The 12,590-nt window shown below is 67.1% G+C and overlaps 4 protein-coding genes across 7 annotated transcripts; 2 read left to right on the top strand and 2 right to left on the bottom strand.

Annotated features, from left to right (window-relative positions):
- Positions 1–142: 142 nt before the first annotated feature.
- On the bottom strand, positions 143–3,447 carry ZSWIM3 (zinc finger SWIM-type containing 3). Its single transcript, XM_069800957.1, has 2 exons — positions 3,249–3,447; positions 143–2,073 (listed from the first exon to the last, which is right to left on the bottom strand). The coding sequence occupies exons 1-2, from the start codon at positions 3,401–3,403 to the stop codon at positions 201–203; spliced, it is 2,028 nt and encodes a 675-aa protein (XP_069657058.1). The 5' UTR covers positions 3,404–3,447; the 3' UTR covers positions 143–200.
- On the top strand, positions 3,427–6,229 carry ACOT8 (acyl-CoA thioesterase 8). The gene is made up of 6 exons (XM_069801034.1): positions 3,427–3,842; positions 3,923–4,059; positions 4,488–4,713; positions 4,977–5,134; positions 5,534–5,725; positions 5,827–6,229. The coding sequence occupies exons 1-6, from the start codon at positions 3,712–3,714 to the stop codon at positions 5,943–5,945; spliced, it is 963 nt and encodes a 320-aa protein (XP_069657135.1). The 5' UTR covers positions 3,427–3,711; the 3' UTR covers positions 5,946–6,229.
- A 394-nt stretch (positions 6,230–6,623) lies between these two features.
- SNX21 (sorting nexin family member 21) lies at positions 6,624–9,298 on the bottom strand. 4 transcript variants are annotated; one of them, XM_069800994.1, is made up of 5 exons: positions 8,861–9,298; positions 8,350–8,635; positions 8,036–8,190; positions 7,876–7,886; positions 6,624–7,718 (listed from the first exon to the last, which is right to left on the bottom strand). In XM_069800994.1, exons 2-5 carry the CDS (start codon positions 8,619–8,621, stop codon positions 7,047–7,049), a joined length of 1,110 nt encoding a protein of 369 aa, XP_069657095.1. In that variant the 5' UTR covers positions 8,622–8,635; positions 8,861–9,298; the 3' UTR covers positions 6,624–7,046. The 4 variants fall into 4 exon arrangements, with proteins under 4 accessions (XP_069657095.1, XP_069657112.1, XP_069657103.1 ...); XM_069801011.1 differs by lacking the exon at positions 7,876–7,886 and having other exon boundaries at positions 8,043–8,190; positions 8,861–9,295; XM_069801002.1 differs by lacking the exon at positions 8,861–9,298 and having other exon boundaries at positions 8,350–8,805.
- Positions 9,299–10,570: 1,272 nt separating this feature from the next.
- Positions 10,571–12,559, top strand: TNNC2 (troponin C2, fast skeletal type). Its single transcript, XM_069801063.1, has 6 exons — positions 10,571–10,732; positions 11,501–11,552; positions 11,675–11,818; positions 11,899–12,013; positions 12,091–12,227; positions 12,307–12,559. The coding sequence occupies exons 1-6, from the start codon at positions 10,721–10,723 to the stop codon at positions 12,336–12,338; spliced, it is 492 nt and encodes a 163-aa protein (XP_069657164.1). The 5' UTR covers positions 10,571–10,720; the 3' UTR covers positions 12,339–12,559.
- Positions 12,560–12,590: the final 31 nt, after the last annotated feature.

Consider the following 12,590-nt stretch of genomic DNA (forward strand, 5'->3'; position numbering starts at 1 on the left):
TCCATGACGTCGGGCGGCGTTTGGGGCCCCCTGCCGGCCGGGCGCGCCCCCGGCACCGCCGCCGGTACCGGCCGGGCACGGCCCATCGCTGCCGGGACCGGAGGGCCCGGGCGCTGCCCGGAGCAGTCGCGGTACAGCGCACGGGGCCGGGGACGGCCGGGAGCTCCCCTCCGCCATCACGCATCTCCTCGGTGTCCCCGTTACTCGGAGCAGTACGGAGGCACCGGCTCCTCCTTCCCGGCCGCCGGCCCCGGTGACCGAGCCCAGGCAGCCAGGATCGCCGCCAGCGCCGAGCTGCGCTCCTCCAGCTCCTGCCCCTCGCACTGCATCAGCAGGTTGGCCAGCTCCAGGCTGAGGGACCGGACTCTCTCCTCCCTGCCCTCCGGCCGGTTGCCCACCGAGCCCCCGCCACAGCCCGGGGGACCGGCCCCAGGGGCCGGGAGCCGCTGGTACCTCCTCTGCCAGCGCCTGCACACCATGCCCTCCTCCACACGTCCCCGGTGCGCCTGCAGCACGGCCAGGACATGCCTGCAGGGGAGCCGGTAGCGGCGGTGGAAGCAGCAGCTGCAGCTGCAGCAGTCCCGGCTCACCCGGTGTGCGTCCTCCAGCAGCCGAACGGTGAGGCTGCCCGGCACCGGGCTGAGCAGCTGGGTGGACGTCTGCACCACCTCCCACTCCTTCAGGCACAGCCAGGAGCCCAGGTCCGTGCAGCTCTCCCACAGTGTGGCCAGCATGCTGTCCGTCCCCGCCGCTGCAGCCTGCCCAGTGGGCTCAGGGCGCTCGGCAAGAGCTGGAGAGCCAGAAACGGGGCCTGGTCCTGCTGCAGCACTGGCACATGCGTCAGGCTGCTCCTGGAGGCTGCTCCAACCGTCCTCCTCGGTGCTTGAGGAGCCCCGGTTCAGGCTTTCCAAACTCCTGGAATCAAGGCAGTCCGCACACTCCAGAAAACGAAGAACGCTCGCCTCCAAGGACGGCTGCCAGCCAAAGAGGCTGGATATCCGGTGCATGATGAGGTCCAGGCTGTCCATGTGCGTGCCACAGGAGTGCAGACCTTTCTCTGCGTGCAGGCACCACAGCAGCTCGCAGGAGAACCAGTTGGCTCGCAGGTAGTTGTACAGCTCTGGGCTGACCACACGCTTCACCAGCTGGGAGAGGGCATCCAGACTTGCAGCTGAAGGGGAAAACACGGCCTTCTGCAAGGCCAGCATCAAGTTCTGCTTGAGTGAAGAGGAGATTTCTGCTTCCCTCACGTTCTTCTCGAGCAGTCGGACAGTGTGATAGACAGAAAGGAGCACCTGGGCAGCAGGAAAGAGCTCTTGGAGGATGGCTTTGTGAAAGAAGGACACGTCCACGAAAACAGTCTGGACCTTTTGCCACTCGGGGTTGAACTCCTTGAAGATGGTCAGCATTTTCCTGATGCTGGATGCTGTGTCATCCTTCAGCAGTGACAAGTGCACCACTTTCCCCACTCGCTCCTCACTCTCTACAAGGAGAGCATAGAGAACGTGTCCCCTCTCGCTCAGCACCCTGTGCAGCAGGAGGCTCTCGGGGAACTGCATAAACAAGCTCTTCATCTTGCTGGTCTGGAAGCTGAGTCTGTCCAGGCCATGGTCACTGTCTGCGCTGATGGAGGCCAATGAGCCCCTGTCCACCCTTAGGAAGGTTTTCATGACCTCAGCCACCCTGATGAGCGCTGAGGCATTTTCCTTCACTGCTTCAGGGAGCGCGGGAGCCCCATACGGAGCAGGCGCCCCGTCCACCGGTTGTCCTGCAACCGTGTGTGAGTCCTCATGCGCCTCAGCACTGCTGTTGGTCCCACCCACCTGCTGCTGCTCACAGAGTTCTGTTGCAGGGCCGTCACGTGTCGCGGTGCTTGCCGTCGCAGTGGCAGCTCTGGTCAGGGAAAACACCGGGTCCGCATGGATGTGGTCACTGTTCAGTTCGCTGATCACAAGCTGGTCAATGTCCTCCTTATATTGCAACACAAAGTAAGCCGGACACAAGCTGGGCTGCTGCTTTCTCTTCTTGCTGTATTTTTGGGTCCGGGCACAACCAAACTTCACCTGCATGAACCTGCAAACATTGAGAAAGCGTTAGTGGGGTCAGCAATGGCAGTGTAGGCTGCCAGCACTTAGTTTAGGCTTTTCTTGCATGCCAACTCTATATTCAATCGGTGAGCACATGAAAACCACGTATGCCAGTCAGACACGTAGGCTGGCTTTCTGCTCAGCGAAGCCTGGGGTAAGAAAGCTCAAACGCAGGAGGAGTGACGGAATCAAGAGTTACAACAGCCACGACCAGACACCACCAAGCAGCCCTGGCTGTCATTCCCAATGGCGCCTCTGTTGCAAAGCCATTGACCCAAACTTGATACCTGCATGTTTCGGTCTTACTCCCCTAAAGCACATATCATTTCTGCAATTCCTCTGCGTCTGGAGGAGCACGTTAGAACATTGCAAGAAAGGCTTCAAGGCATGGGATTAAATTACATTTTAAGAAGGCAAGGGGAGCAGTTGTGTAACTGCAGAACGACCTTGCAGCCTCTGCGCACACGAGCGGATCCATCAACTTGGACAGAAACGAGACGTTATCACTAGACCCGCTCTGGTAGGCGAAGGCTGCGGAATCGGGTACTGCAAGAGGGAAACCTGACAACACCCCTCCATCGCGGCGAGGTAAAGGCAGCCAGGGAATGCCAACAGATGCTGATATTTAGCATCTTGCTCCTTGAGCGGAAAAAGGCGGGAGCTGTAGTTGACCAGCAACGTCCTAGAAGGATGACTTCGAAGATCCAAGCTACAGGTTTTGCAACAAGAGGCAGAGAGAATTAGTAAAGCAGAACTAAGCAGCAGACCCAGGACAGCAGAGCACTAGCCGGGGAAGGAGCGGGGAGCGAGAGGGCTGGGACAGAGCTGGGTAAGGGCGGCACGAGAACAGCCGAGACTCTGAAAACGGCAGGTGCGCGACATAACCGGCGGCATTCTTCTCCGCGGGCGTGCGACGCTGTCGGGATCGACCCTGCTGACCTCGGGAACGGCTCGCTGCTGAGGGCACGCAGCCGGGCACCGGCAAGAGCTCCGGCCCCGGGGGAACAACGCCCGGCTGGGGACCGACAGCCGGCTGACGGCCCTGCCTGCGGGGCGTGCCGGTTCCCGGCGCCTGCGCCGGGCCTCCCCCGGGGACCACCGACGCCCCCCCACCCCCGAGCACCGAGCACACCGCGGGGGCCGCGGCGGGGCGGCCCTTACACGACGTCCTCGCGGACGGCGGTGCCGTGCTGCCGGTTGTGGCAGCGGACGGAGAGGCAGCTCCGCAGGCCGTAGCGGCACCCCTGCGCCAGCTTGTAGGCGCGGAAGCGCTCCCTGAAGTCCTCGTAGTTCCTGAAGCGGGACCCCAGCTCCATGGCGGGCACCGCACCCCGGCCCGGCCCGGCCCCGCGGTCTCCGCACCCCCGGAAGGAGCCCGCCGCCCCCCGCCGCTTTGTATTGAACCAGCTGGGGCACCGCCCACGCCCGGAATGTGGCCAATCAGAGCCGTCCTCTCCCGATTGCCAGGAAGCGAGCCAACCGGCCCAGGGTTTTTCGCCACGCCCGTGTGACTGGCGGCTAGGCGGCCCAATCGGCTGGCCTTCCCCGCCCCGCGGGTGGGCGGTACTTCGCACGGCCCGGATCTCGCCGCTGTCAGTGGCGCCGGTTCTGGGTCGCAGAGGAGATGGCGGCTGCGGGCGACGGCGGGGGACCGGGGCCGGGGCCGGGGCCGGGGCGGCCGCCGCCCGGGGACCTGCGGAGCGTGCTGATCACCAGCGTGCTGAACCTGGAGCGGCTGGAGCTCGACCTCTTCAGGTGCGCCGGGCCGCCGGGCCGCCGGGTCCCGGCCGCCCTCCCCGCCGCCGCCCTCACCGCCGCCGCCTTCTCCCCCGCAGGGGCCGGCACCACTGGGTGCCCGCTACGCAGCGCCTCTTCGGTGGGCAGATCGTGGGGCAGGCCCTGGTGGCGGCCGCCCGGGCCGTTAGCCGCGACGAGCAGGTCCACTCGCTGCACTGCTACTTCGTGCGGGCAGGTGGGCCGGGCCCGGGGGGAACCGGGCTGCGGGGAGCGGGGCCGAGCCGGTGGGACCCGGCGGCTGGGGGGGGGGCCGGGGTGGGGGGAGCCGGTCAGGGACCGGGGCGGGATGCTGATCGTGGGGTGCCCGGGGCTGAGAGGCGGCAGCGGGGTGGAGCGTCGGGGAGGTTGGGGCCTGTGGCGGGACCGGGGCCGGGCAGTGAATCCAGCGGGCGAGGGGCTGGGGAAGCCGGGGCTGAGCCCCACAGGGGTGAGGAGGTGCTGCCATCCCGGCTGCGGCAGGGCAGAGGGGGGGTGTGGGGGGCACTGCCAGCTCAGGGCGCAGCGGGCTCGCCCCGCCTGGCCCCAGTGCTCAGCCTCTGTAGGTCAGGTCCCCTCTGTGGTGTGTGGTGGCCCAACGGCAGAATGTCTCTTTTTCTGTCCCAGGAGACCCCAAGGTGCCGGTGCTGTACGAGGTGGAGCGGACCCGTACGGGGAAGAGCTTCTCTGTCCGTTCCGTAAAGGCCATCCAGCACGGAAAGCCAATCTTCACCTGCCAGGCCTCCTTCCAGCTCTCCCAGGGGAGCCCAGTGCAGCACCAGTTCACCATGCCTACTGTGCCACCCCCTGAGGAGCTGCTGACGCAAGAGGAGCTTATCCAGAAGTTTCTGCAGTAAGTGGGATGGAAGGGGCATGCCAGGGACGCCCTCATCTGTGGCTGGGGCTTAGGGAGGCACAGGGATTGGGGTGACTGCCTGAGGAATCCCCAAATACACCTGGGAAAGGAGTAGAGAAAGAAGCAGGACAGGGCAAGGCAGGAGCCGTGCCCCTCCTGCCTTTCCGTGTAGCCCTGGGTCCCTGGGCTGAAGCTGCTGCCACCAGGACGTGCCCCTGGCCTGCCTGGCATTAACCTCACTTCTCTGTGTTGGTCTACAGGAATCCTAACTTGGCGGAGAGATACAGAAAGCATCTCAACAAGATTCAAGCCGAAGACGTGCCGATTGATATCAAACCCGTAAACCCACCAGACATATTCTGCTTGGAGCCGCAAGAGCCAAAGCAGCTCTTCTGGGTGCGAGCACGAGGCTACATAGGTGGGTCCCACCAGGAGGGTGGTCCAGCTGCCTCACAAGCCGAGGGCTCGGGCTCAAGCTCGCCCTGTGGAGCACGCTCACGACGGAGTGGGCCGAGAGGGTTGCAATTCAGAGGCTGCCTGCGCCCAAAGTCTGCAGGAAAGCCTGGGAATTTTGAGGCTGAAACACAGATGTGGGTGCTGGAGCATGAAGCGATGCCTGTGTGCCGTGCTCAGCCACGGCGGGCTTTCCCTGAGGGGGAACAGCAAGGGGAGTGGGTCTGAAAGAGCATCTCAGCTCTGCTTGGCCGGCAGCTGACCCTCAGGGAAGCAGAGCTCCCGGGGCTTTGCCTCACACTATGTGCCCAGGCTTGTCCCATGGGCACCCTGCGGGAGACGGGCAGTGCCGGTTGCTTTGCAGGAGAGACTGACATGAAGGTGCACTGCTGCGTGGCTGCCTACATCTCCGACTATGCCTTCCTGGGCACGGCTCTGCTTCCGCACCGGCAGTACCACATCAAGTTCTTGGTGTCCCTCGACCATTCCATGTGGTTCCACGCGCCCTTCCGAGCAGACCACTGGATGCTGTATGAGTGCGAGAGCCCCTGGGCTGGTGAGTCCTCACCATGTTCCCCAGGGACCCATGTGGCAAAAGCCAGCTCTGCCCGTCCCGGGGGGGGCGGTGGGCCAGGGTCTGACAGGCTCTCTCTGCAGGTGGGTGCCGGGGACTGGTGCAGGGACGGCTGTGGCGCCGGGATGGGGTCCTGGCTGTCACCTGTGCGCAGGAGGGAGTCATCAGGGTGGAGCAAAAGCCAAACCAGAGCAAGCTCTAGCTGAGGAGCCCCCGTGGGCTGGGGCTTGGGCACGCCGAGGAGGAACCCCGGGACCAAAACAGATGCGGGCAAGGCGGGACCTGGGCGGCAGCGGGAAGAAGCGTCGAAGGAGACCGGGCTGGATCCAGCACTGTGGGGAGTGCTGGTGCCAGAGGCCCTCTGTGGCGAATGGGGACCCACAGAGGCATCTGCTGCGACTGACTGCCAGCTGCACAGCACGTAACCTAACACACGACGATCAGCCACCCTTCACCTGCCTTAAATAAAGCCGTCAGGTGAACAGCTGGGCTCCGTCCCCTGGAGTTTGTCCCCTTGGTCCCCGTGGTTGTGCTCACCCAAGGGAGCCTCTCCTGGCAAGGGGAGGGTGGGCAGCGCCAGGGGCACGGGGGGGGCTCTGCCTCCACAGCAGGCTGGGTCGCAGGAAGGGAAAATGCTACCATGGCACATGGCTTCCCCTTCTCACTTCTCCTGCCCTCCTTGTGCCCCGGCGCTTGTCAGTTGCTGCTTCTGCTCACCCTCGGTCTCTTTCCCAGGGCCGGAATTGGGAGAGGGCCCAGCCCCCGGGAGCCAGGGAAAGGGGAGGAGGCAGCTCACACCTCAGGGTGGGGGGCTCGACGCTTCCTGCCGATGGTGCCCTGGGGGAAGTGAAGCTGAAGAGACACAGCAGGTGCCCTGCTCTTCTTCCCACCAAGACTTTATTAAATAAAGTCCTTTTTGTTACATAGGTTTTACGGGAAGCTCCTGGCAAGACCCCTGGACCCTGCCAGAAGCCTTCCCTTAATGCAGTGCCAGTATATCCCAGCTAAAGTCCCGTCCACTCTAGAAGCCCCCCGCAGAGGGGGAGCTGGCTGCCAGCCGTGCCGGTGCGGGTGGCGAGTACCAGTGAGCGCCCAGCCCCACGGGACAGACTAACCACAGAGAAAGTGCATTTTCGAGGCAGCTCCCAGGCGTGTGCTGTGCTGCCTGCGGGAGCACAGCGCTGCCTCCCTGCCCCATCCCCAACCACGGCATCACCCTCGCTGCTCCCGGCCGCCCCGGGGCACGAGCCCCACGTGGCGCCTTGCCCTCCTGCCAGCGCGGGCGGCAGCGGTGGGACGACGCTTACTCCAGAGGCTCCTTGATCAGGCACTCCTTCAGGGTGGGCTGCTGCTGCAGGGGCGGCCCGGCCTCCCGCAGGTCCTGCAGCCGGGCCTCCGAGTGCCGCTTGTCCTTGCCCACCTTCCAGGCCAGGTGGACGTGGGCCTGCAGGAAGGGCCCCAGCAGTGGGTGGCTGCCTTGGGCCTCCAGCAGCTGCAGCGCCTGCTCGCAGAAGCCGTGGGCCTCGCAGAGCTCGTCCAGCTCCTGGTGGCAGACGGCCAGCCCGGCCAGCGTCAGGAGGAAGCGGCCGGAGCCGCAGACCCCCAGCCGGTCCTGCAGCCGGTAGGCGTTGGCCCAGGTGGCCAGGGCTTCGCGGTACATGCCGGTGCAGGTCAGGCGCTGCGCAGCCTGCAGGTCCTGCAGGAAGAAGAACTCGAGGAACTCGGGGGAGCGGCGGATCTCGGCGATGGAGTGCAGGTGGGACAGGAACTGCTCGAAGGCTCGGCTCCGCTTGGCGATGGTCTCGGCGGTGAAGTTCCGGCGCAGCCTCTTCCTGGGGAAGGCGATGCCGGCCATGTCACAGCTGAAGCGGCAGCGCAAGCGGCGGTTCAGCCGCTCAAAGTCTGAATAGCGCCGGGCGATGGCGGCGGGGGCCTTGTCGAACCGGCCGGAGCGGATCAGGTAGATGGTGTAGAGCTGTGGGGGAGCCAGGCGTCAGGGCGGTGCCGCGGGCACGCTGCTCCCGCGGGGCCGGGCAGAGCCGGGTGTGCAGCCGCAGAGGGGCCACGGGGGGCTTTGCCCAGGCACGGGGGGAGCACGCTGGGCTGCCACAGCACCCGTCGGCGATAGTTACCTGAGGCTCATCTGAGCCGCCAGCACCGTCCGAGCAGCACGGGGAAAGACAGAGAGAAATAAGCGCCAGCCCCGTGGGACCTCTGCCCCAGGATGAAGCAGGACCCGCGCCCACCCCTGTGCCCATTCTGTGTCCACCCAGCCCCGCCGGGCTCACTCACCACGTACTTGGAGGAGCGCTCGCTGACCACGCTGGCGCTGGTGACCTCGAAGAGCAGCCGCTGGGGCACGAGGCTGCCCCGCGATTTCTTCCACAGCTCCTGCAGCTGCCGGGTCAGCAGGCTGCCGCCGGGGCGCTCCGCTGTGGGGCCCCACTCTGCACCGGGAGAGGGGTGTCAGCCCACCCGTCGTGGGGATGGGGCTCTGCCAGCGCCCCGACGTCTCCGGGCCGCCAGCCCCCACCATCGCTTGGGTCCCCCCCAGGGTGCTGCTGCCCCGGCCGCCCAGGCCCCTCCCATCACACCGGCCCCAGCACCTGCCTCCGTCCTCTGCACCCGCTGCCGTGCCGGTCGGCTGCGGTGGCTCCCCCAGCTCGTCTCCAGCACCATCCTCCTCCTCCTCCTCCTCCTCCTCGTGGCTGGTGAAGCTCAGGGTGCCGCTGAGGCGCGTCGACAGCCCCTCCGTGTCGTCCTCCAGCTCCGAGCTCTCCGGGAAGTCCTCGGCCTCGGAGCCGCCGCACGCCCGCTCCTCCCGGCCGCCTTCGCCGGCCAGCGCGTGCCGCAGGCGGTGCAGGATGCGGGCGGCCATCCCGTCCGGCCCAGCTGCCGAAGCGAGGGGTCAGGCCCGGTTGCCCCAGCGCGGCGGGACGGGCAGGGGGCCGGGGGCTGCCCGCCACGCCGGCGGCCGAGGGCACCGCACGGGCCTGGGCTGGGACGGCCCGTCCGCGGGACCCCCCGGCCCCGGGACCCCCCACCCCCGGCCCCGCTCCCGCCCCCGGCCCGGTGCGGCCGTGTCCCCGCCGCGGGCGCTCCCGGCCCGGTCCGTACCGTGCTGGCCCGGGCCGGGCCGTGCCGTGCCGAGCCGGGCGGTGCCGAGCGATGGCCGCTCCGCCGCGGCTCGTCCCGGGATCCTCCCCGCGCGGCTCCGCCTCCGCCGGGAACCCGGATCGCGGCGGCGGCGGCGGCGGCGGCGCCGGCCCGGCCCGGCCCGGCCCGGGTCAGGGCAGGGCTGCCCGGCGCATCCCGCAGTCCCTGCCCTCCGCCGCCCGCCCCTGCCCGGGCCGAGCCGGGCGCCTGCCCGAGCGCACCCGGTCCCCGCTCCCCTTGTCCCCTGCCCGGGCCGTCCTGGCGGGGCCCCGGGTCCCCCCGCCTGGGGCCACTGGAGCCCCGCACCCCCGCACTGGGGGGGCCGGGGGTCCTGCTACCTTGGGGCCCCCCGTACCGCGGGACACCCAGACCCCGGGACGTCCCCTGGGCTGCCCTGGCACCCCGCCGCCCTCGCCACGCAGCCCGTGCGGCTGGGCTGCACCCCGGGCGCTCGCCCTGCCTTATTTAGCACCCCGCCTGCTCCCTCCTCGCCGCTTTCTTGGGAATGTCTATTAATATCGAGGAACCAGCCCAGCTGCTGCCATCGCTCTGCCCCTGCTCGTCCGCTGCTCCCTGCTCCGGCACCCTGCGCCCTGCCTGGGCTCAGACGGGGATCCCTGCGCTCCCCTGAGCACAGTCGGGTCTGTGGGGGCTTCTGCACCCAGTGCCTGGGGGGCCCCAAAGCCTCCCCAGACCTCCAGGCAGGGTGGGACACCTGTCCCCAGCTCCCACCTGCGGAATGGGGGTCCCAGCAAAACCAGGAGCCAGGGAACCTCCTGGATGTCCCTGGCGTTGGGACCTTGCGGGACAGGGTGCTGTCAGCCTGACCCTGCTGCAGCCCCCAGCCCCCGTGCAACCCCCTTGGGGCACAGCCCACCTGGCCAGCACGTTCCCAAAGCCACTAGCCCCTGGCCAGGTCCTGGCAAAGGTGGCTGGTGTGGGCTGCAGTGTAGGGGCAGAACCTTCAAGGAGATGCCCCCAGGCAGATTTCCCACTCTACCAGCAGCATGGAAAGACGGGGGCTTTTCCGGACGTGGGAGCCGGGTGCCAATGGCACTGGGGACCCTGTACCACAGGGGGGCAGGTGCCGTGTCCCCTCAGGGGCTTTGTGTCCCAGGGCCCACCCAGGTGCCCCTTCCTCGTCTCGGGCAGGGTGCTGCAACGCAGCTCTGCCCCGGCCCACCTGAGCAGAAAATGGGGGTGAAGGGAGGGGGCTGGAGGTGGCGGGGTGAGGCCAGAGCCCCTGGGGTCTTGCGGGAGTGAGGGAGGGGACGCCGCAGGGGGGGCCCGGCCAAATGCTGGGAACCTGTCCCAGGCAGGGCTGTGGGTTTGGCAGCGGAGTGGGCAATGGTCCGTGCCTGCTATGCTGAGGCAGACAGCTCGGGCAGGGGGAAGCCGTGGCCCCCTTGTCTGGGTGATGCTGGCGGCTCCGGGGCTATTTTTAACCCTCTCCTTGCTGAACCGCCTTGGGGGGGGTTGCTGCGGGGGGGGGGGGGGGGGGGCAGAGCTGCCCTCCTGCCAAGGCTCTGGTGTCCCTCCCCGGAGGGCTTGAATTTCTATCCCAGCTTCAGACCCACGTTTAATCCACAGCTCTTGGCCAATAGCGCTTTGGCTAAATTAGGTAAAATGCACCCATTGCCAATGAGCGGGGCCGGATTGCCGCCGGGGAGCTGATAGGCTGCCGGGGCCGGGGGGGGCCAGCAGCTGGCGGCACGCTGCACGGCAGGGACCCTACAAATTGGGGTGCCAGGGGCACCAGCGAGCTTCTGGGGTCTTCTGCTGCAGGAGGTGGTGACTCCCTGGGGGAGGGAAGCAGCAGAAATGCCTTCAATGGTAAGAGCCCTCATGCTGCCGCGTGCCGCGTGCTGCATGCCATGTGCTGCATGCCGGGGCGAGACCTGGTAGGGCAGGAGGCATCGGGCACCGCATGCGCCCAGGGGACCTGGGCTGCCGAGGTGCCTCCACAGATGTCGGCAGGGAGACGGTCCCCAGGGCTGGGCTGACCGGAGTGGGCGAGGGCAGGGAGGTGTTGCGGCGGTGCAGGGCCCCGCGGGAGAACCGCATGGCTGCCCGAGGGGCACGGGTGCCCGGAGACACTGGCTGAGCCCTGGCTGGAACTCAGGGCTGCACAGAGGCGGCGGTGGCAGGGGGCAGCTGAAAGCCGAGCGCTGGGTCATGCGACACGGCATCGCTGCCGGCTCCGCGGCCGGCCCGCGCCTCCAGGAGAAACTCGATCGGGGCCGACAGGTGCCGGTGGCTGTGGCCCCGCTGATCCCTATAAGGGGAATCGAGGAGATCCCAAAAATAGTGCTGCGTGCCTGGGATGCCAAGGCTGCACAAGGGGACTGTGGCCCCTGCACCACGGAGCCCCCCCAGCTGGCAGTGGGCCCCAGGGCAGGCGGCTGCCTGCAGCCCACTGCCCTCGCAGGCGCCCGGGTGGCACCGGAGCTGCGGAGATTGCCGGGGGCCGCGGCTTGCCCCGGCACGGCAGCGTCCTCCAGCTGGGCAGGGGCTCTCCCCGCACCCCTGGGGTGGCACTGTGCGAGGGGCTCCCAGGCACGATGCCCGCGGCTGCTGTGACCCCGCTCCTTTGCCTTGCAGACAGACCAGCAGGCGGAAGCCCGCGCCTTCCTCAGCGAGGAGATGATCGCGGGTGAGCGCGGGGGCAGTGGGGAGAGGGGCCAGACCCTGCCAAGATGCAGGATCAGGCTCTGTCCCGCTGCTGTGGGCCCCATCCCGCACGCTGCCCAGCCCTGACCCCCCCCTTCCCCACAGAGTTCAAGGCCGCCTTCGACATGTTTGATGCGGATGGCGGCGGGGACATCAGCACCAAGGAGCTGGGGACGGTGATGAGGATGTTGGGGCAGAACCCCACCAAGGAGGAGCTGGACGCCATCATAGAGGAGGTGGACGAGGACGGTGAGCAGCCCTCGGCGGTGGGTGGCGGGAGGTGGGCGCCAGATGGGCAGCCTGACCCGCACTCGGCTTCCTCCCTGCAGGCAGCGGCACCATCGACTTCGAGGAGTTCCTGGTGATGATGGTGCGCCAGATGAAGGAGGACGCCAAGGGCAAGTCTGAGGAGGAGTTGGCCAACTGCTTCCGCGTCTTCGACCGGTGAGTGGGGGGGCGATGCCTGCCCATCCTGCCCACAGGGGTGAGCGGGGCCACATCCTGCCCTCACCCTCCTGCAGGAACGCGGATGGGTTCATTGACATCGAGGAACTGGGTGAGATCCTGAGGGCCACCGGAGAGCACGTCACTGACGAGGACATAGAGGATCTGATGAAGGACTCAGACAAGAACAACGATGGCCGCATCGACTTCGATGGTGAGCAACGGCCCTGGCCAAGCCCTTGTGCTGTGTGTCCCGGGCAGGGCCGTGGGCTGAGGGTGCCGCTCTCTTGCAGAGTTCCTGAAGATGATGGAGGGTGTGCAGTAAGGGACCAGACATTCCTCGGGCCGGCCGCTGCACCCAGCTTTGCTCCACCACCATCCCAGGAGCAGCAGCTCCGCAGCACCTGGCCCCCGGCCGCCCACACTGGCTGGGACCCTGCCCTGCGCCAGGACTCCCGTTTTGCCCCGCTGCTGGTGGCCGAGCTTTTCCTCCAGTCTGTCGCATGCAGTTTCAGTTTGAGCCTCAATAAAAGGGGAAAGGCTTGAGCTGCTGGTGTGGAAATTCATCGGGTTTGTC

This window comes from Haliaeetus albicilla, chromosome 2 (genome assembly GCF_947461875.1).
Source record: "Haliaeetus albicilla chromosome 2, bHalAlb1.1, whole genome shotgun sequence".
NCBI classification, from domain to species: Eukaryota; Metazoa; Chordata; class Aves; order Accipitriformes; family Accipitridae; genus Haliaeetus; species Haliaeetus albicilla.

Coding starts and splice junctions, on each gene's coding strand:
- ZSWIM3 (XM_069800957.1), bottom strand. CDS start 3,403: ATGGAGCTGGGGTCCCGCTTCAGGAACTACGAGGACTTCAGGGAGCGC. Junction 2,074..3,248: donor GCCGTCCGCGAGGACGTCGT/GTAAGGGCCGCC, acceptor CAATGTTTGCAG/GTTCATGCAGGTGAAGTTTG.
- ACOT8 (XM_069801034.1), top strand. CDS start 3,712: ATGGCGGCTGCGGGCGACGGCGGGGGACCGGGGCCGGGGCCGGGGCCG. Junction 3,843..3,922: donor CTGGAGCTCGACCTCTTCAG/GTGCGCCGGGCC, acceptor TCTCCCCCGCAG/GGGCCGGCACCACTGGGTGC. Junction 5,135..5,533: donor GCGAGCACGAGGCTACATAG/GTGGGTCCCACC, acceptor GTTGCTTTGCAG/GAGAGACTGACATGAAGGTG.
- SNX21 (XM_069800994.1), bottom strand. CDS start 8,621: ATGGCCGCCCGCATCCTGCACCGCCTGCGGCACGCGCTGGCCGGCGAA. Junction 8,191..8,349: donor GGTGCAGAGGACGGAGGCAG/GTGCTGGGGCCG, acceptor CTCCCGGTGCAG/AGTGGGGCCCCACAGCGGAG.
- TNNC2 (XM_069801063.1), top strand. Junction 11,819..11,898: donor AGAGGAGGTGGACGAGGACG/GTGAGCAGCCCT, acceptor TCCTCCCTGCAG/GCAGCGGCACCATCGACTTC. Junction 12,228..12,306: donor TGGCCGCATCGACTTCGATG/GTGAGCAACGGC, acceptor GCTCTCTTGCAG/AGTTCCTGAAGATGATGGAG.